The sequence below is a fragment of the Psammomys obesus genome, unplaced genomic scaffold (genome assembly GCF_907164565.1).
Source record: "Psammomys obesus unplaced genomic scaffold, mPsaObe1.curated_primary_1811, whole genome shotgun sequence".
NCBI lineage: Eukaryota > Metazoa > Chordata > Mammalia > Rodentia > Muridae > Psammomys > Psammomys obesus.
The window spans coordinates 12108695-12131349 of record NW_026596162.1 but is presented as its reverse complement, the minus strand read 5'-3'; the positions used below and the strand labels follow the sequence as shown (position 1 = coordinate 12131349).

General features: G+C 47.0%; 1 protein-coding gene across 6 annotated transcripts in view; it reads right to left on the bottom strand.

Moving 5' to 3' along the window:
* Positions 1 to 9617: 9617 nt before the first annotated feature.
* The window catches only part of Rnf144b (ring finger protein 144B), a 64314-nt gene continuing 51276 nt past the window's right edge, over positions 9618 to 22655 (bottom strand). For all 6 annotated transcript variants that reach the window (XM_055595193.1, XM_055595195.1, XM_055595194.1 and 3 more), the window contains 4 exons: positions 20062 to 20260; positions 17838 to 17982; positions 14471 to 14560; positions 9618 to 13103 (listed from right to left, as the gene is read on the bottom strand). In XM_055595193.1, coding sequence (XP_055451168.1) covers positions 12963 to 13103; positions 14471 to 14560; positions 17838 to 17982; positions 20062 to 20260 — 575 coding nt within the window. In that variant the 3' untranslated portion in view covers positions 9618 to 12962. The remainder of the gene's footprint in view (positions 13104 to 14470; positions 14561 to 17837; positions 17983 to 20061; positions 20261 to 22655) is intronic.

The window sequence follows — 22655 nt, the reverse complement described above, 5'->3', positions numbered from 1 at the left end:
CACACACACACACACACACACACACACACACACACACACACACACACCCTCTACCCCTAGGCCAGCCATGCAGCTTTCCCGCAGCGACACACAGAGAGCCATGCAAATTCCTGGTCCTAGCCAGCCGCTTTTCCTTTCTTTCCCCCACCTCGAAAAGTGACTACTGATGAGCACAGCCAATGTGTCCACAGTACAGCAGCATCCGTTCTCTCCTTCCTGGTCTTGTTAAGCAGTGTCAACAGCTGCCACACGCGCTAATGGGTACCACGGGCAGAGAGCTGAAGAAGGTTCTCACTGGCTAATCCATGGCAACTGGGTTGGTAGGCGGTATAGCAGCACTGCTTCAGTTCTCTGGGAAGATGGAAGGACGCAGAAACCATCTGTCCCAGGGGCAGACAGACAGGCAGCCATGTGGAAAGTCATTTTCAAAAGAAATTCCTTTCCAAGGCAACGAAAACAACAGAGCCGATTAACTTCCTCAAAGTGTCTCCAGAGCGCAGCTCCGTTTCCCGTGTTTGTTAAGCTGGTGCCCTATCTCGGCGCCCAGGGCTTTCTCCCCCTCCTGCCCCCAAGAGAAGGTGGTTGGGTGGAAACCATTTCTGAAAACAAACGAATTCATAAATTAGGAGAGTCTTGCCTCAACTTTCCTAAGAATGAACTAAAAATGTGAAACCAAGCAGGAATCCTGCTCGCGCTCCGCTTGCATGCGTGGAGCCTGGCAGTTTCTTTGTCCCGAGCGGTGGGTGGTTGTATTTATTCCCCGGCTTTGTTCCGCAGATGGTTCCAGCATGAGTCCTAGAAGCCTCGACTGCAAAACCCCCTCTAAACTGGCCCTGGAGAGGACCGAGAGCCATCGCGTGGAAGCTTTAAGAGGGATGCCGTGAGGTGCTCAAGGCAGAGGCTGTCTTACCGGGGCTGAGGACACAGCTCCGGGAGAGGCTGCTGCCGAAGCAGTGAGGACACAGTTAGGCGCCAGCATCACATAAAAGCCGGGCTGTTAGGACACACCCGGCACCCCAGTGCTGACCAGGGGAGGGGCGCAGGACAGGCAGGTCCTTGGGACTCACTGCACAGCAAGACAAGCCAAGATGGCAAGTAGAAGGTGGGAAGCGAGGGGGAAAAGGCAAAATAAACCCGTGGCCGCTGCTGGGGGGAGGGGGAGGAACACAGACAAGTGCATGCCCACACAGCACGCTCCTGTGCATCTCTCTCTCTCTCTCTCTCTCTCTCTCTCTCTCTCTCACACACACACACACACACACACACACCCTATAACTGCTTTGTTTCAGTGTCTTAACGGAAGACACGGCTTCCCAAGCCGCTCTTTGCAGTACCTTTGCCGTCCACTCTCTTCAGCACCGTGGCACCTACAGGGACATGAGCTGGTGTGGTTATTCCGGCCTTCTTCAGGTCAATGCGTTATTCCTCCCGTAAGCCAGTACTTCATTTGTTACTACAGAGAACGCACTCAACTCCTGCTGAGTAACCCGAGTAGCGACGTGCCCCAATAGACTGGCCTTCGGTGAGCCTAGCTCAGGCGTCTGTGCTCACCAGGGCTACCCCAGGAACACTGGGAACAACAGGCAAAGGCCACAACACATCTTTGGGGTGTTACTTCTACTTCAGGAACTCAGGACATTATCTTCAAAGATGAAACCAAAATAATGTGGAGCAGATTTGCATTTGCGAGTGAATTTCTAAAATAACATGCTTATAATCCCATCACCTGAGAGGCAGAGGCAGGAGGCTTACCTGAGTTCAAGGATAACCTGGTTTCCAGAGTGAGTCTTCAGCCAGGTGGGACTACATACTTTCCATGACCTCAAAGCAACAAGCAGCAGAGGCCAGTGCGATGGCTCAGACGAAGTGGTTCTCAGCCTCCCTAATGGCTGCGACCCTCTAAAACAGCTCCTCCTGTGCTGAGCCCTAACCATAAAGTTATTTAATTGCTCCTTCGTAACCGTGATTTTGCTCCTGTTACAGATTGTCATGTAAAAATGTATGTCATGCAGACGCTTACATTATCTGATATGCAAATCGTGTCTGATATGTGACCCCTGTGAAAGGCTTGCTCCACCCACACAGGAGTCGTGACCCACAGGTTGAGAACCGCTTTGCTCGGAGGGTACAAGGGTGCTTGCCGCGTAAGTGCGATGACCTGAGTTCGATTCCCAAAGCCCACAAAAGGGAACAGACCGCACAAAGTGGTCCTCTCACTGCCACGAGCACGCTCCGTTGCAGGTGGCCACACGAATACATCACAAGAGCATACGCAAAATAACGATAAGATTAACGTTTTAGCACGGAACTGGAGCTGCCGCCCCTGTTGTCTAGCCCTCAAAAGTTATTCTGAACAATACCGCCAGGCCATCTGTTTCTGCCAGCCGCGAGTCTGAAGTCTTACAGCGGGGTGAACATTTGTGTGGCAGTGTCCAGCCGTCACCCCCTGGCTGCTGAGTGAGGAGTGGCCGAAAAGGGCAAGCGGCCACGTCTTCTTTTGTCTCGATTGATGCCAACTGGTATTTATTTCTGATTTCATCAACCTGGGTGACAGAAACTAGCTCTGAAGCTGCAAGCCTCAGGCACCCTTGGCTGTTAGATCTTTGTGGCATCGGGGGAAATGCGAGGAATGGAGTTTAGTATGAGTACTCTCAAAATTGCTCTGATGTTTAGAAGCCTAAATGGAGACGTTTTCCCACAAGCAGGAGCCACCAGCAGCAAGAACAGCTTATTAGGCTTTCAAACAATGTAAGGAACAAAAAGCACATTTTAGTTCAAGACTGAAAACGTTTCTGAAAGCATTTTCAGGGCTTAATTGACTTTTTTTTTTACCTTAATTTGCTGGTTTTGAAAGCCAGAATAATTTCGTGTTCTACTTTCAAAGGTTAAGTTTATCAGTTGAGCCTGAACACAAATGTTTTTGTCTCTGAGTAGACCTGTCTCCCCAGCATTCTCTCTCCCTGTCCTCTACCCTAGCTTCATGGGGCTCCGGAGCCCTCCTTTGGCCTCTATGGGCAACGGGAGCATAATGTACAGGAGGCCAACACTCATACACACGAAGCTAAAATGAATCTCCAAAACCTTTGAATAACGCTGAGCGGGCCCAGGCTGCTCCCTGTGGGATGCGAACTTAAGTTTTAGCTTTGCGCTGACCTGCTGGGGGCTGGCCCCTGTGCCACTGACCCCCACAGCCTCATCTTCGGCCTGTAAAGTTGGGCACGTGGCTACAACTACTTTCTGAACTACCAAGAAGACTTAAAGAAAATATTTTCAAGGCACCAGCAGGGCTGGGGATGTGTCTTTGCTCACGAAGTATTTGTCTGGCATGTAGAGGGCCAGTTCAGGCTCTAGCATTGTTTAAACTCAGCAAAGCACTGGGTGCCTGTAATCCCAGCTCCCCAGAAGCTAAGGCAGGAAGATTATTGTGAGTTCAAGGGTCAACCTGGGCTACATGAAAGCCTGTATTCAAACAAAGGACAGTAAAAGGCTGATGGGGGGGGCACAGCAATTCCAAGCAAAACCAAACATTATGAAAGTCACCATGCAAATATAAGTGTTTCTTCTTCTTTTTTTTTTTCCTGCTGTTGTCGCTTGCTTATAAAAAAAAAATTTTTTCCCCAGCAAAAGTCATTGACATGAGAGAGCTGGAAATGTAGCTTAGTTGCTTGCCTAGCATGCATGAAGCCCTGGGCTCAATCATCAGCAGTGCATAAGCCAAGCATGGTGGTGAACACCTCATGACACCTTCTAGCACTTGGGAGATGGAAGCGAGAGGATCAGAAGTTGAAGGTCATCTTCGGCCAATGAGAAAAATCTGATGGTAGCTCAGGCTACAATGAGAGAGGCCCTGTATCTAAAATGAACAATAAATTAAAATCGTTAGGATGATTTAAATCATGTATTTTTCTCTTCACCTATCTGTCACATTGTAACTGAACAGAACATTATTTTTGGTAAATATTTATGAAAAGTGACATATGGGAACATTTCTTTTTAAGCCATAAAGACAAGGCATGTACAGAAGAACCAGTTCTATCTGCTCACAAATGAAACATCAGATGTGTTTCAGGACTAACTGCCAACTTGACTCCTGTTAGGACTATGTCTGGCTGTTGTGTGATAAAAACGTTTCCTGGGGAGATTCACATCTACTCACCCCAGTTAGGGAACCCCCAGTAGAACAGAGTACAGATAACACCAAAATCTAACTTGGTAAACCCTGAGTTTTATTGGAGTTTCTTACAGGAGTATGGGTAAGAAGTTACCGGTACAGAAACGACTCAAAGACAGCAGTATCATCAAAGCCCACCCCAGCAGGGGTGACAGCTCATAAAACTGGGAACCTGGAGCACACTGCACACCTGCTGATGGCTCAACAGGTTGGACAGTGTCCTTTCCAGGCGCGTCAGCTGGTCTAAACCTCTTCCAGGCAGCTCAGCTAGTTTCTACTTCTTCCAGAAAGCTTTCTAGCCTCAGCCTCCTTTGTAGCTCTGTTCTGTGGGTCTCAGAGGCACTCTCAGTTCTGTTTGCTTACTTCTAGCAGGGAGGGGCCTAGTGAGTCTGATCAGTTTCAGGGACTTCCTGAAGTTCCTTTGAGTTGTTTACCTTCCTGCTTACAGAGCTCTCTGCAGACTAATCCATGGAACACCCCACCCCTTCCTCCTCTCTTACGTTCTTTCTGTCCCGTCTTCCACAATGATCCTTGAACTTCTTGGAAGGGGGACAAAGATGTCCAAGTATGGCTAAGAAGCAGTCACTTGTCAAGGAGCTTCACCAGTGGTTGAGTTGAGGCTGGTAACAGTAATCTCTGGTCTATGAGTATAAACACAACTTTTTTAAACATGCATTTGTGTTTTTCCCACATGGATGTCTATGTGAGGGTGTCAGATCCACTGGAACTGGACTTAAAGACAGATCTGAGCTGCCATGATAGTGCTGGGTCCTCTGGAGGAGCAGCCAGTGCTCTTAACCATTGAGCTACCTCTGCAGCCCAAAGACAAATGCTGAGAGGGCAGTTTGACAGGCACATCACACCCGCACTGTAAAATGACAGAAGTTGTCCCCCCACACACACCCCCAGGACCGATGACCTTGCTAGCCACAGGTTTTGGCATGGCTTACAGTACCAGCCACGAATTTCCTCTTTTGAGGCAAGCCTTAAACCTAACTGGAAGGCTGCTGGTCCTGTCCATGATAGCCGAGCCGACCATTGCACAAACATGTCTACCACGTTGGTACCTCAGCACGTAGGATTCATAGACAAGCAGGAACATTGGTGATAATGCCCCACCAGCAGCCCACATGGTCCCTTCTGGCCCTGCCAACATACATGGGTCCCATTAGTGTCTGGGATGTTATTATGTTTGGGCTTCATCAGAAGTCTTATTTGGGCCTTTTCTCGGTGTCACAGCTCAGTTGAAAGAGGCATATCCTGGGCAGTAGCCCTAGTCTGAGCTATACCCAGCCTTCTTCAAGGGTGGCTTCCAGAGCTTAAAGATGACCAAAAGTAGAGATACCAGGAGACAGATTTTTTGCTCTACCTAAAACCAAAACTGGCCGCTCTCCAATTCTCCCAGTTAACTCGCTCAATCCCCTTGCATCTTATCAAAACACCTGTCTGCTATGGCAGTCTGAATATTCTAGAGCTGTATTTTCCCGGACTTCTTGCACCAAGGGTTTGTCATGGGACATGATTCTAACCAATGAGAGGTCAAGCAGAGACCCACCACAGGGCTTCTAGGACAAGACCTGATCCCCAGTACCATCATCTGCCTGCCCTTGTCCACGGGCATGTGAAGTTATGGCACTGGCACGTATGACTTCCTGCTGAAGGAGCTTCCCTCCAGCACGGAAAGTTTCACTCTCAGAGAAAACTGTTACACAGCACTGGCTCAACATCCGCCACCATACCGTGACGTGTGCGTGGCGTGTGCGTGGCGTGTGCGTGGCGTGTGCGTGGCGTGTGCGTGTGCCATTGTGGCTCTCACCTTTCTTACTTCTCTAACAAAGACCACTTAGAGCAGCACTTCTTTCTCAACCTTCCTAGCACTGCTACCCATCAGTTCCTCATGTTGTGACTCCCAACCATGAAAGCATTTTTGTTGCTACTTCATAACTGTGATTTTTCTATTGTTATAAATTAAAAATGTTAAGATGTGATATGCAGATGATCTTAGGCCCTCCAAAGATGTCACAACCCACAGGTTGAGAACCACTGATGTTGAGAACTTCACCTGGTCCTCATGACCTGACCTGACCAAATGACACTGTGCGTGCACACTTGTCCCCAGCCCACGGCAGCAGGCGGGAGCAGAGCCAGGCTGGACCTGAGGCCTTCTGATGGCAAGTAGGGCTATCTGTCCTGATCCTGCACCTCTTGGATAGGCAGAGGGCTGTCATAAGACAAATTACCTGGTGACAGCTTACTGTCCAGTCCTATCCCAGTCCCCATTCACGTGCCCCTGGTGTGTCAAAGTCCCAGCTCCAAGCTGGAACTCAAAACAAGCCACTCAGATGCTGGCTAGGGCCCTGGGTGGACTTTAAAAAAAAATTGTTTGCTCTTAAGCAAATTGGCTTGGGTTCAGAAGGTAAATCCGAGCTAATCAATAAGCAGTTTTATAACTCACCCCTAGGAAACCCAATATTTATTTGAATGTGTGCAGCAGTGTTGATGTCAGCCACCCAGGTCCTCCAGTCATTAAAAGGAGCTTCATATTCATACCCTTGAGCCAAGCCAGCCAGCACGGAGCTGGAAGATGGACTTAGCTTCTTCATCAAGTGCCTGGTCTGACTTTAATTAGCATACAAAATGTTGGGGGGGGGCATCACACAGCAGTTTTGTAGTTCTTGGGAAAGTATTGTCCTTGTTTCTTTGGGTGAAAGGAAATAGCTAGAACCAATCAGACTGCTCCTAAGATCAATGGTGGGAAAGAAAGCTGGACAGGAGACGCTGAAGGAAGAAAAGGATTTCACCATGACAGGTCCTGAGCCATGACCATTGAGAGACTAATCAGAAATACGAGGACTCATCCCAAAGCTGCCTTTCCAGAGAGAGACAGAAAGACAGACAGAGACAGAGAGAGACAGGGAGAAAGAGACACACACACACACAGAGAGAGAGAGAGAGAGAGAGAGAGAGAGAGGTTGCCCAGGTGACCAGAGTGCAGGTGCTGGTGCGCACTCAGAGGCTAGAGAAGAGTATCTACCGGGTTTGTTTGATGATGCTTTCTGTGCCATCCACACCGAGAGCCGCCACCATGACCAAAGCCCTCAGCTGGTTCACCAGGTACGAAGACAGAGCGCTTGAGGGAAAGCAGTTTTCATGACATTTGGTAGTGAATTCTGTAAAATGCTATGTGGGTTTTATTTGCGGGGGTGGGTGGGGGCGATTGTTTTGTTTTGAGACAGGGTTTCTCTGTGTAGCCCTGGCTGTCCTGGAACTCACTCTATAGACCAGGCTGCCCTCAAACTCAGATATCCACCTGTCTCCGCCTCCCTGGCGCTGGCATTAAAAGTGTGCGCCATTATGCCCAGCTAAAATGCTGTTTTCATTTGTGACTTTGGGGACAAGATATTTCTTTACAATATGGTGGGTTTGAATTTAAGTCAGGCCTACTTCCACTGAGGAAGCATGCAGACAGCGACTGCTCACAGACCTTAGTGAGCCAGCTTATCTGGCTGAGGAGAGACAAACTGCTATACGCAGAAGGGACAACGGATCGTGCTCGATTCTCCAGCCTCACGACTGTGCATGCTAGTGTCTTGCTGGATAGCTATTACGGCACTAGAACTGATAAACAGTGCAGGATTCTATGGCAGTCACGCTGGTTACAGCCTGGGGAAGAAAAGCGAAAACGAGGATCGATATAGGGCTGTTAAAATCGAAAACCACCAAGGCAGAAAACTGGATACAAAGCACATTTTCATACACGTCAGAAAATCATTCTGCAGGCTCCTTAGAACCTCGTTGATAGTATCTGGAACTGTTGGTTGGTTCATTTAATAATCAGCCACACATCCACTGAAGCACAAGTTGACGGTGCTACCGGGAGAGGATCTGGATCTGAGTTAACTGCCTCCTTGTCTAGAGTGTAAACACGGAAAGGGAACTATGAAAACAAACTTGAAGGAGAGAAAGGATTTGAAGTATGTGGCCTCAGTGAGCGTGCTGTGATGTTAGCAATTCAGATGCTCATGATGTGACTGCTCTAATGAATCTAATGAATCTCCTGTCCTTCTCCAGATGAGCCTCAGGGATGATGGACAAGGAGTGGGCTTGATCTCATGGGCACCGTCTACTCTGGGAATGTTGTCACACACATGGAGAGTCTTTGGCTATGATAACTTCAAATATATATGCATATATCTGAATACATACATAAAACCTATACCTCCAGTGGTCAGAGAATTAAGAAGACTGTGTGTCCCCTCTTGAACTCACAGATTTGGCAGTCAGGTGTGGAGCAGGCACCGGAGTCCTTTCAGGAAGGCTTGTGTTCTTTCTCTGGTTACCATTCAGTATCTGACCTTTCGGTTGACAAGGTCTCTGGCCCATTGCTTTCTCTAAGAAATGGATATGGATCATCTCACAGGAAGGTTTCCAAAGTTCTTTAAATAGTTTGTGTAAAAATATAAAGAATTATAATTCCTTAGAGTTGTAATAATTGCAAGAAACACCATTTCCTTCTCAGAATCTAGAATTGGATGTGATCTTTAAGGTGTAAAGATAAAATAGATTTATTACCAAACAAGTAAAAATAATTGAATTGCAGAAAAACCTAATTGTAATTCTCTAGATACACTAGATGCATAATTTACATTGCAACAAGTTTGCTGGTTGGGACACTGCCGAAACTCCATGCTGTGTGAAATGGCTCATTCGGTGTCTCTTTGGGAATGCAAATGGAAGCAAGCATACTTTGGAAATTCAATAACGTTGGCTCTAGGAGATGATTAAGAAAATTAATCCATAGCCCCAAATATTTGCCATGGCTGCACTGCTCCCCAACCCCGCCACCCCACAAACTTAATCAATACAAGGTGAGTTTTTAAAAGCCAGTTGATTGCAAATGTTAGGGTGTTAATGTAAGGGGAATACAACATTTAGCAAGCAGGCAGTATCGGTACAAGAAAGTGAGTCGTCAGCCCTGCAGAGACACCAGGCCTAGCTGTCACCCAGCTTGTGGCACTCAGCGTTAGGGGAGCCCTGCCTTGAATACTAATCAAACGGAAATAACCATAAGCAAATGCTCTCTTATGATCCCTTTCTTAAAAATTCATACCGAGGAGACACACCCTTCTGAGAGATTTTATGAGGGGTAGAACTGATCTTAGCATTCAGTCTAATCCTCGTTTTTACCGAAGCCTGCTTAGACACAGAGCGGCGTTTTGTGGTGTGGTGGTTTAGAATGGCTGATTTCCTCTCTGGGAGCTGACCAACCCCCGAGGGCTGCTGAAGTGGGCTACCCTACTGCACCGAGCGACGAGCGACGGCTCTTCGCACCGAGAGTCACTACCCAGGTGGAAATTTTGGTCGCTTTTGTAAATTCTGAGCCTGGGATTTCAGAGTGACTTATTGGTTCTTAGAGGCGAAAACTGAACATTGTACAGGAGACAGGTTAACACGTTTGGCTTACTGCTCACATTTATTGGGGCTGAAGAGACTGAAACAATTTTCTTCCCAAAGAATTGAGAAAAAAAATACAATACAACAAGCAATTTAAGTAAGCACACAACAAAACTCCCTGGATCATGAACCCGCATGAGATGCAGATACCAGTTCAGGCAGCATAAGAAAATGTCATTCACCTAAGGCATTTCTGAACAAGGTGTCACAGCCACGCTTGTGCGCACGGTTTCACATACATAAAAGGCATCATCTATTCATGGACAGAGAGATACATTCTTCAGAAGTCCTGGACACAGAAGGCTAGAGCAGCACACAGTTATTGGGTAATTTTAAAGAGGAAATTTGGCGTTCCAAGAAACAGTTTCGTACATCCAAAAATCAATGAGGATTTTCCACTTGAATGGAGAAGATTATTTTGTGATACAGACTATAACAGAATTCACACTGGATTATTTGCTTTCCAAAGGCCGCTTTCAAAGTACAGATTTCAGGTCCAGAGTCAATAGCCACGGCCTGAACAACCAGGATGGCTAGGACTTAACACTTGCTTCCACATGGCTCTCCCCCTGTCTTCTCTCAGAGGAGAAACCCCAGAGCTGGCAGGCCGGTTGATGTACCATTGTATCCAGTGAGCTTTCTGGAAGATGGGTCATCACACCCAGATGGGAACCTGCTGGGCTTCTAAATCTAGTCAATCAAATGGACTAGAATTTTTTTTTTTCACTGCCAAACACTTGTTATAGGAATCTTCCTGCATCACGAAGGTGAAGCTCAGGGTAGAGGAAGTAAAGCCTTCAGAGGCCAATCACCCAAAGTAAAAACACCAGCCTCCCCTGGCACAGTGCCTCCTTGGTTCTTTGTAAACAGAGTCAGCTGGGCTGGCATTGTGCCCTGGGGTATGCCAGATACGCAAACTTGGGTTCCACCTCTCAAATTCTTCAGTACATTCAGACACACTCTCTCACACTCATTTTGCCATATAAGGAAGAAAATACCATTATTTAGGCACTTTGCAACATTAAAAAAAAAAAAAAGGCCCAGTTATATAAAACCAGTTTGACAAACAACCCCACCCCCCGCCTCACAGACAAAAAATAAAAATCAAAAGTAACGCTTTTATAAAAATCTCTAAGAAGGCAATTTCCCTCCATTTTTCCAGGGAAATAGCACAGGCATTCACTTCCACCTTCACTTCAAACCCACCAGCTCTTATTCCAGAGATAACAGCATTTCAGGTTACTTGAAATTTGCCCCCGTTAGAACCAAGCAAGCTCACAGAATTCACTAATGGTGGCGCGTGGCGCTGCTGATGTTCTTGCTAAGAAATTCCATTTCAACTGAGTTCCTGTAAACCCCTGAGCTGTGACAAATGTCCTCACCTCAAGGGGGACAGTTGACTACGTCTAACTGCTCAGATAGATGTGCATTTAAATTCAGACAAATGTGGAATAACCTTTTCAGGAGAGAGGTGGAGTGGTTTGTTTGTTTGTTTGTTTGTGGTTTTTCTCAAGTACTTAGACATTCAATGGAAAACAAAGTCACTTTGTATGGAGAAATTTCTAATAAATGATTACAATGATTTGGGCTGGTTGCCATTCAGAAGTTTCCCAGAGTTCTATGTTTTACACAAACTGTGAATTAAAAAAAAAAAAAATACACAGCTAATGAATGTATTGTTCATACATCAGATGCTAATACACACATGTGGATCAAGATCCTTGAAGATATACATCCCCACTTAAGATACATTCCACGGCAGGGGCAAGGCATCAGTCTTTGATAACAGATCCGGGATAGCAGCAGTTTAACAATCTAGTCAACTAGTTACCGCAGAAAACAGAATAGGCCCTGAACAGTCTCCCTGGCTTCCAGGAGAGGTCTCAGTTAACACAGAACACACTCGGGTTTTATGAAGCACCGGGCTGGTTTGCTAATGGCAACTGTAGAATCCTGTCGCCTACTTGCTGATTAACGTGTAATGGGCAGGAGGAGTCACTCTGAGGTGATACAGATCCAAACTACTGAAGACACATAAACTATTTCCGTTTGATTTCCTGTTGTTGTCTTATAAGTTTCTTGGGGGCAAAGGAAGTACTCAGATTGCCTGGGAGCTCCTGGGAGAAGACACTAAATTGGGCTGAGCAAAGAGCTGCTCTAAATTGTGTCTGAAAGTATGCAAATAACCCGATTATCACTTCACAGAGGCATAAAACTGCACCAAGGGTTGTTTTAAAAGCTTTGTTTTTGAGTCTATCCCCCTGGGTGAGTTAAGAATGTACAGCAAACAAAACAAAGACCCTTTTATTTATCTTAGTCACAGAAAGGGACAAGGTCTTCTGCATGGTGTCATTTTGTGTGCTCTGTTGGATGACTCCAGGCATGCCCAGTGGGAGTCCCCTGGACCCTATGTGGGTGGGCGACCCACACTGTGTACTGCCGATGTACCCTCTCCGTCCACATCCTAATCTGTTGGGAATACGACCTCAGAGCCCAAGAAAGGACCCTGCTGTCTCCGACGAAGGCTTTGAAGCTTTTCCACTCCCCTCCCATATAAAGCACTTTTATAGACCACAGCTGCGGGCTGACTGTGAGCGGTGAGCCAGTTACCTTAGAAAAATAACATCTGCCAAACAACAGACACTAGATGAGGCCATGTCGTCTTACAAGTTACAGCCGTTTCCTGGGAAGGGACAGCTCCCTCTGAACAGCAGTTTCTCCTGCCTGAAGATGAGATCACACAGGGAGAGGGCTATTATGTTTCTGCCAAGTCACTGTGGGGACACTGAAGAGGTGCATGCAGCAGCTGGCACAGGCTCGCCAGCCAGCGCGTGAGGTAAGCGGCCGGCTCCACTGCTCACAGAACTTCTTGTCAGGCAGTCTTATCCTTCCCCTCCGACTCTGGGTTTCTGCATGTGTCTCGTGGCAGTGGAATCAACACAGACGTTTGCTCAGTTTGCAATGCCACCACGTGTGATAACACTATCGCTACACTGAATATTCGTGCCAGCTCCTTGGTTTAGGCGGAAGGTGAGTGACCCGGTGGGGGCCTTTGGATGGTGAGATGTGATGTGTTCGAGTCTCCCAGGCAAGGCAAAGCTGCCGACCTGCTCCACAGACACAGTCTGCATTTCGGGACTGCTTCTCCCTTCACAGGAACACTCGCACCCGGGACTTGGCCTTTTCCAACGCTGAATGCTTTCGGGCAGGTTCAAAGTCTGGACACAGAGGCACTTCCAAAGTTTGGCAAAGGAGAAGGAGGAGGCAAGGTCAGGTCGCTAAGAGGGGCTTTATGGCTGTGCTGTCTCACATGGCCCAGATGTGTGCGCAGGCACCTTTAGGTTGTAGCTGGGTCGTGCTTTTTCTTCTTGCCCCGACAGGACTTGCAGACGCAGCAGATTAGACATGGAGAGGCCAGCAGCAGCAGGGGCGAGGTCACCAAGGCGATGACGCCCAATCCCACAAGGATCCCCACCACCTGGGAGTTGGGGAGAAAACGCTGTTTCAGCAGGCTTGTCATCTTAGGTGTGCACATGCCCCCAAGTGTAACAGCCTCTATCGTCTGAATGCTTGTGTCCCCTCCCGGATCCCTGTGCTGAAACCATCATACTCAGTGTGATGGCTTTGGAGAGGGGAGCCCTAGGTGATACTGTGAGACCTTGGTGACACTAGAGAGCCTAAGAGCTTGCCTCCATCCTCAGCTTTCTACCACAGGAGAACACAGAAGAAAACGATCATCTATGAACTCCACACAGCCAAGGTGTCTGGATTCAGAATCACCTAACCGACACATCTCTGGCTATGGGGGGGGAGTGGGGCAGGGGGGAGTGGCTGGGGGTGTTTCCAGACAGGATTAACTGGGTCCCATAGGCTGGACATTGGACTGAACAACAAAAGTAAAAAAGAAGACCGTCAGGTGAATGCTGGCACTCCCCTCGCCCTGCTTCCTGTCCTGCTGAGAGCTGAGGAGTCCCAGCCTCAAGCTCCTACTGCCATGAGCTCTATATGCCCTCCCACGATGGACTGTATTCTCTCAGACCGTGAGCCAAACCAAACACTTGCTCCTTTAAATCCTGAGGCAAGTGACCAATATGCAGACCCTCAGTGGACCCCGTGTTGATGTCTAGACCTCAGACTTCCAGCAGCTAGAAGCAGGAAGAAGCCTCTTGGCTGTTTCAGGCACCCCGGCTACAGCAATCTGTTACAAGAATGACTGTTCTCGTATTGTCTCAGCACATTTAGCAATGCTCGAAACGGGACACAAACTACAAAATTACAAAGGGCTAAATCGAGGGTGAGAACAAACCAAATGCTAACCAAAAGTAACCAGGGCTAAACCCTGAACTGTGGGTGTTGACCTGTTCTCTATGGGGGCTTCCTCAACAGCCTCACAGGGACATTAATAATGATCATTTCGATATGAACATTGGTTTCTTCAAAGGGAAAATGGCCTTTGATAAATACAAAACACTATTAAAAGACAAACCACAATTCCCTTTGAACCTGCCATATAAACACACAGTGGCATGTACAGAGGGATCTGAGCCCAGCAGGAACCCACAGAATTGGAGATGTCTCCTTTGATAGTTAATGTGCTCTTGTAGGAAACCCCTCCCATGTTTTGCAAGAGGAGAGAACATGGGTATCCACTTGGCTGGTCACTCTAACGCTCAGCTCTCTGGTGCCTCTGTCCCTCAATAATTGCTCTTGCGTTAACTTCGGGCAGCTGCTCCATTGTTCTGTCCCCTCCCCTCCTTGTACCAGAACCTTCCAGGAGGACGTGGGAAAGCAAGAAAGCCATTCTGAGTCCAGTGCACCTCATGCTTCCTTAAAGTTGGAGGGTACCTGTGTTCGGTTCCACATCACCGATGCTCTCGAGTGGCCGAGCTTATTTCTGCACGGCCCTTTGTCATAATGCCTGAGGAATATGTCATTCTGAAAAACAAAGAGTTTCAGTAATCACACAGTGTGGGGTTGAGAAGTGGCTACAAAGTGCACGGGTCACCTGACACTATCAATGACTTTCTCTAGGGAGCCCATCTTCAGCATGTCCTTTTGTTTTGTAAATTACCAAGGAGACAAATCATAATGAATTCCTGGCTGAGGCAACATAAAAAGGAATGACCTGACCAACCATCTCAGACAGGCAACTGATAGCGAGCTCTGGCAGAGGCACATGATGGAATGTGAGAACTGCAAGCCAGGAGCAAACCTGGTGTGAGAAATGCCAGCAACTGACAGATGATGGTGAAGAGGAAGCCTGTCCTGAGATAGTAAGAAAGTAAGAAACTAAATGAGGAAGCTGAGAAACCGGATCATGAATGAGGGGAAAGCTACTGAGGAGGAAGAAGACCATGGTTTTGCCAAGAGAAATAATTCAAGACATGGACTTTGGGGGTAAAGATGAGCTACAGTCTGGATATGCTGAACTTGATATCCAAGCAATAAACCCAGGGGCAGCTCATTACTTATACCTGGTCTTTGAAGGAGAGATTTGGACATCAGTAAAAATAAAATTGAAAACAAAAATCACACGCCTGAATGAGACTGTCTAGAAGAGAAGTGGACTGAGGAGCAAATTTGTTCAGAGAAAACACAACTAGGTGAGGAGTCTGGAAAGAAAAATAATGTACAGCCAGAAAGGTGAGGTGCCAAACGTAGCAGAGAAGCCGGTAAGAAATCATGCAAAAACCTGGAAAGAATACAGCCAGAATACAGCCACATGGCCACTTGCATGCCCTGTGAGGATTCCAGGGAGGCGGGTGTCAACAGCAAGAGGTGAGGGGGTGCAACGGAAGTGTGTCTTCCAAAGAAGAGAGAATAGAAAGGTCAGCTTGAGAAAAGCCTGGCCCACCTCCAGTGGCACACAACAGACAGAACAAAACGGTTCTTGCCTACAGACACATCAATGCTGTGTGGCCCACGACACATCTTTTCCATGTGCCAGTGTGGTCGTCTAAAACAGAGAAAGCGAGATCCCAACACACAGTGATGGAGAACATGCTTCAACATCTGAAGTCTGTGTGTTCAGGCATTTAACATCTGTCCCACTTCATCTTGAGGGCTCACACAACACAAGGGTCTGAACAGAGTGTTCTAGGCCACACCGTCCCCCAGGCACACTCCAGCCAAAGGATGGAGATCTGGCGCACACATTTAGTCTCTTATGTTCTTTCCTCCCAAAGAGAGCTGCACAGACTCAGCTGCCTTGTGGATAGAACCCCAATTTATGGTCTGGCGATACCCAGGAGAAAACCTGAGGATCTCTTTTTAACGTTTAAATCATGTTAAATACTGCCTCCACACTTGTCATCTAAAGGATGACACTGAAGCAAAGATAGTCAATGTGGAAACCATTTGTGAGCTGTTTAAATTCTTTCATCTACAACATCTGCCTTCAACTCTTCAATCGAATGCACTTCCTTAAAAAAGACCAAGCTAACAGATATCCTCAGAATGTCCTCTGCAACTTATCTAATTTTCAGCTGAAGTGCCAGGAGGCATTCCATTAATGACACCTTCATTCCTGGTGCTGCTTAAGATACTACAGCACTGAACAGATTCTAGTTGAATGAAACCCAACCATACAGCAAAACCAAGAGCTGATGAAAAGACACGAGTGTGCATTGATTTTATGTCACTTGGTAGAAGCTAGCATCATCAGAAGAGGGAGCCTCCATTAGAAAAAGCGTCCATAGTATCTGGCTGGAAGTTAAGCCTGTGGGGCATGGGAGGGCCCAGCCCATTATGATGCCATCCTGGGCTGGCAGTCCTGGGTTCTATAAGAAAGCAGGCTGAGAAAGCTGTGAGGAACAAGCCAGTAAGCAGCACCCCTCCATGGCTTCCGCATCGGCTCCTGCCTCCTGCCTCTGTCCCGCTTGAGTTCCTGTCCTGACTTCGTCTGATGATGAATCGTGACGTGGAAGAGAAAGCTGAATAAACCCTTTCCTCCTCAGATTTCTTTGGTCGTGGTGTTTCATCACAGTAACAGTAAGCCTGACTAAGACAAGCGTGACTGAGGCATTACACTCATATGGACACACTATAGCTTCACTACTGCCCAGACGGGAGTAGCCAGGAACCGTTTGTGCCACCTTGAACTTTAAAAGGTTGGGAATGAAGTAGACCCTTCTCACGCATCCTTCCCACAGTGAGGCCGCCCTTCACGCTGGCACAGGGCTGCATGGAAATGCAGCTGAACTCAAGAAGTCACACTGTTGGCTGGGAGGGAGACCAATTATCGGGCAAGTCCCAGGGTCTAGGAAGTGGCAAGGCAGCACTCCCTCCCTGTCACGCCAATACACTAGGCCCAGGGGGCCGGAGACACCAGCCATCTGAACAGCTTTTCCGACTGCAATGGGCAGATGCCCCTCGATGCTGATGGCCGAGTCTCCAGCGACTGTGCCTGCATGTATAATCATGTCAGGGACCTTACATGAGGGACGTGACCCAAATGGGTCTGCTCTCATTTCATGCGTCGTTTTAGAGAGGACATGCTTCCCAGCTGTGGTCAATGGAGATAAGAGCCACAAGGGGAGTCAGAGAGACATGATGCTGTTGCCTCAGGAGAGGGGGAAAGGAGATCACAAGTCAAACAGCCCCATGGCTGGAAGACAGAAAGTGCAGAAGCGGCCTCTCATCTAGAGTCTCCAGGTGGCACTGCAGCCCTTGTCAGTATCAGGATCCAGTGAGATCTGGTTCTAATGTTCAGACATAGAAAATAATTCCATGCTGTTTTAAGCCAGAAAGCTTGTGACCATTTGTTACAACAATATTAAATGCACAAACAGCTATTTGCATTACAGACAATTTCCTCCAAAGCATGAAGTGTCCGTAAAACAAAAAGACGTCCAAAAGCTTAAGTGGCACATCTAAGGTAACACAAAGAGGTTCATAGTGTCTGCCGGAGCAACGGGGCGGGTGCCACTCGGCACGGTGCATGCGCAATGACTGGGCCCAATGCCTAGGACCAGGAAACAAATGCAAACAAAGGAAAGGGAGCGAGGAGGAAAAAAGAAAGGAGGAGGGAAGAAGAAAGACAGGAAAGGAAGGAAGGGCAGAGCGGGCTTAGGCAATCACGCCAAGAAAAGCAAGCTCCCTTTTGCAGGATGAGAAGAGGCGCGGCTGTTGAAGGGGAGGCCTGCGGGGGGGGGCTCCGACGGGGGGGGGGCGCACAGCAGGGGAGGGTCAGCCTGCGCCCGGGAGAACTCACGTCCAGGTTCTGCAGACAGTACCAGCAAAACGTGTGCTTGCAGCTCTTGCACATCATCTGCGCGCAGCCTTCGTTGCGCTCGATGTAGATGCGGCAGACTGGGCACTGCTTGATGGGGGCTTCTGCGTCCGTCCCAGCCAGGGCCCTAAAGCAAAACACACGAGCGCGCTCGGTCAGGGTCTCCCACCCGATTGCCAGGGCTGTTAAGCGGCTGCCGAATCAATTTCTCAGCTTGCTGTGTTTAACTCACTTCCAAAGAGAGGGATAGGAGTAAAAAAAAAATAAGGGGGGGGGGTGGATTATTAGTTGTTCAGAAAGCCCAATAAGAAGGGATTTATTTATTTTGGACCCTAATCAATTATAGGATTACACTTTCTACAGCTAGCTGATTTTACTGCTTTGCCAAATTAATACTTCATTCCCAGATCACACGTTTTCTGGATAAGTACGTGGAGGGAGCTGGGCTGTGAGAATCTAACTCAGGATCCAGCCGGGACACGGTCTACCTCAGGACCTGCTCATGAAACAAGGGGAAGCAGTCAAATTCATTTAGAGGAACTCGAAGAGATGCCAATAATTATTGAAAAGATCTCCTCCAGGTTGGCGAAGAGGCCAGCGTGTGACCACAGCAGAGAGGGAGACAGAATTAAGTGGTTCAGGTTGGGGTAGGAGGGGCTCAGAACCTCCTAGACTCCGGTGATCATGAATCAAAACCACTACCCAGCACACAGAGACACCACACTTCATACACTGTTGACAAATCCATGTCAGATTCGGTGCTGGAGAGACCCTGATAGTACAGGCAGTATTTCTGTCTTTTTTTTTTTTTTTTTTTTTTCTTATTTGTGAATCTACGGGGAAAGAAGAAAAAAGAGAGAGACGCAAAATAGACCACTCACACACACAAACATTTGAGAGGGAAGAATGGATGAGGATAATTGTCCCAATAATTTTATTTGCCTGAGTATTTCTGTCTTAATGTTCTCCTTTGGGCTGGCGAGATGGCTCAGCAGGTAAATGGACTTTGCCCGATGACCAAAGTTCAATCCCTGAGACTCACACTGTGAGAGGAAGAAAAAATAACAACACAAAAAATTCTCTCACAGGTTTTTCTCTGATTTCCACACGAGCCACAGACAGGTATGCATACAGAGAAAGAGAGAGAGAGAATGAGAGAGAGAAAGAGAGAGAGAGAAATGTATTAAAAAACATAATGTCCCCTTTTAAAACCCAATGTGATATAGACTTGGAAGAGACTGAGTGTCTTAGATGAGGCCACCTGGATGCCAAGAACAGTGTTGGAACTCAAGCCACCCCGCTCCTCTGCTCCTCTGAGCCCTTTACACTTCCCCAGGGCACTAACTGCTGTGGAAGGCCCTGCTCTAAATACGATGGGGATGGCACATGACAGCGTGCATGTCAAAGTTCTCTTTCTTTTGTGCTTGGTCTGATATCCAAGCACAGCAACAGTCAGGCAGCATGATCGCTCCTGAAGACCAGTTCTGCATGCTTTCGGGGCACTGGGTGAGTAAGCCAGCCGGCCGGGAACACTGGTGTTTTGTTCTTGCCCGTGCAGAACAGCCATAGCCTCAAGCAAAGCATGGGATCCAACACAAAGGTCTCCCGCTCTGCTCCCGGCTGCTGCCATAAAAACCTTCTATACAAAACGGCACCCACAGATTGAATTGCTTCTCAGCAGAACAAAATCTCAGGGCTGTCACCAACTTTTTTTTTTTTTTTCATTAGGAAAGCATTAGGAAAGAATCTCTCTTTCCATATTTTCTAAGCATTAGGAAGACAATTTATATGTCTGTGTGGCTCTGTGGGATCAGCATACTCTAGGAACTGGCCATTTAATCAGGTAAGATCACATCTCTCTTACTTTGAAAATAGGAAGAATGGGCCACACCAGAGATGGATCAACATGGATTCTTAGCAAACAGCCACGAGAAAGCTGCGACTTAGTGCTGAGCACTACAGAGCATGGTGCGCTCTACCCAAAGCGAGTGAGCTCACACTAACTCAGCATGACCTGAGAGGTCCCCCTAGGAACACGAGCTGAGATCCCCCTTAGACACACTGCTCTGATTAGTGTCTGTTCCCACCTTACTCCTTCTTACAGTGAATGTCTAAAAGCCATCAAGATGTAACTCCTTCTCAAAGCAGCTTACGTGGAGTTTGAAAAGAACTCTAGGAATAATCCCAAAGACACTCCACCCCTTACCCATGCTCTGGCATAGCAGACTGACTGTCTTTACAGGAAGAGTCCTCGTGCCAAGCATCCTTGCAGCATGAGCAGAATTTCAGGTGGCAAGAAGGGCATTCCACCAACACAGGCCGTCCTGGGTCTCCTGTTGCAATATGGCACACTGTCTGGCAGTCTGGGACAGGACACCATGTTCGGAAGGGGTCCATGTGAACCTCTGGAACATAGAAAGAGAAAATTGTGATGAGCTTCCTCTGGTCCTTGCATAAAGCTTTCTCCCCTTCGTTTATCATTTTACAGACCAACAGGTATAACAATATCAGCAAGAGAATGGCCATCTCCATGACTGACAATCTTCACAATGGATCCAAGCCCGCTATCCACCATCCAGAGCCTAAGTCTCAAGGTAGGAACCAACAGAGCAGAGGTCACTGCTGCATCTATTAATAGGTAAGTTGTAGCCTTTAACCCAAAACTACAACTTGCCCTGAGCACTCAAAACGAACAAAGATCTCAAGCATCTTCTATGATGAATTAGGTACCATCCTGGAAGAAAGGCTGACATGAAGAGTGTCAAATCAAGAGAACAAAGATAGTCTCCCCAAAAGAAGATATGCTTTGGGCTCTGAAGTATAATTCATACAGCAGGGAATTTTAAAACAAGACTTCAAACACTTTAAGATTAAATAGCATCCAGTGTGACTTAGCTAGAAAGTCAGATTTAAGTAGTTTGCTGTCTTACCAGTGAATGAATTAGGGACAATTTATGAAGGGCTCACAAGCTCTTAAAACAGAGGCTTTCTCAAACTATAAAACGATAGCCATTCATATGACAGTGGATAGATTCATGCGGCACACAGGAAAAAAAGATTGGCAGCTAGACATCCAGCCATCTGTTTAAGTATTTCTAAGTCTCTCTTAGTTTTCCTACTTCTTGTTCAATATAAGATTCAATTTCCCTCCATGTAACACACCTCATGAGGGGACATACGAGGCCACTAAAGGCGAGCAGTAAGTGGCCTTTCTTTCTCGGAACAGATGTATTTTACAAATTTTTTAATCATGATATTCCTCTCTTAAACCTCTGAGTTAGTTAACTCCAATCTGTCATAATCACTCTAATCAGCTGTAATAACAGGGGAAGTTATGACGTTTCTATCAATTTGTTGTTTTACGCATCCAAAGCCGTACAATAGTGGTAGAAATGGCAAGTAAGGAAACACAGATCCTGGTAAATCAGAATCCAGAGCAGTGCAGCCCACAGCCCAACACGGACACCAGTAAAGAATCTCAGCTACAGGAAACAGGGGTGTGAACTTTCCCCCATCGAGATAAGACATGAAGGGCCAGGCAGACAAGCATGGAAACGGGGCAAGGAGGGAGGCATTACAGCTCTCTGTGGAGGGATGTGTCTGAGATGAGGTTGGTTGAGCCTGTGGTCGTGCTAACACCACGGTGGATTCAGACAAACGTTATGACATGAAGCCACTACGTAGTACAGTCTTAATGGACCACTTTCCTAGACGGGTCCCGTTAGTGATTGAGATGTTATCCTATGGTTCATGTTTGCAGTTCCTTCATTAGAAGGCATGTGTGGGGCTTTTCTTGGTTTGATTGCTGACCTGTTTGGGCTAGTATGGGGATGAGACATATCCCGGGTAGTAGACCTATACCGAACTATATCGTCTTATTCTTTCGGGGGGGGGGCTTCCAGAGCTTAAAGATGACCAGAAGTAGAGATATCAGGAGACAGACTTTTAGCTCTACCTAAAACCAAAACTGGCCACTCGAGCCAATTCTCCCAGTTAACTCTCTCAATTCCCTTGAATCGTATCAAAACACCTGTCTGCCGTGGCAGTCTGAATACTCTAGAGCTGTTCTTTCCCAAACTTCTCACAGTGAAGGCTTGTCATGGGACATGATTCCAACCAATGAGAAGGCAAGCAGAGACCTACCACAGAGCTTCTAGGACAAGACCTGATCCCCAATCCCATCATCTGCCTGCCCCTGCCCCCTTCACGCCTGCCCACAGGTGTGTGAAGTTATGGCACAAGCGTTGAGGATCTGGAGACTCAGGAAAAGCTAGGTGGTTTAAGAAGTTTAGAGGCTAAATCAGACAAAGCCATCACAGCCTACCCAAGGACTTCCTGCTTAGGCGGTGGGAAGATGTCCTTGCTGTTCAGGCTGTTTTCAGACCTTCCATTCCTTGTAGCTGAAAGCTACTGATTAACTGATTAACTGATAAGGCTACTTCCAGCAACAGAGAGTTCATGACCATACTACAGGACTGTTTCTCCCACAGGGCAGACTTTACTGAGATGACTAAAGGGCCATGTCTGATATGACCTTTGAAGTTTTTCCTAGACCAATACTTTTATCTAGATGAACAGCACATGAAAATTTACAAGTAAATAAAAACATATATATATATATATACTATTCTGTAGAAACCTTGTACACCACAACAAAAATTCTTATGCTTTTAAAAAAAAATTAATACACTATGTCGGACATACAGGATTTTTTTGTAGTTGAGCAGACAGACAATATATTCATATAGTTGTGCACTGTTCATATTTTTTAAAATATAGGGTAAATTTATAAAATAATAA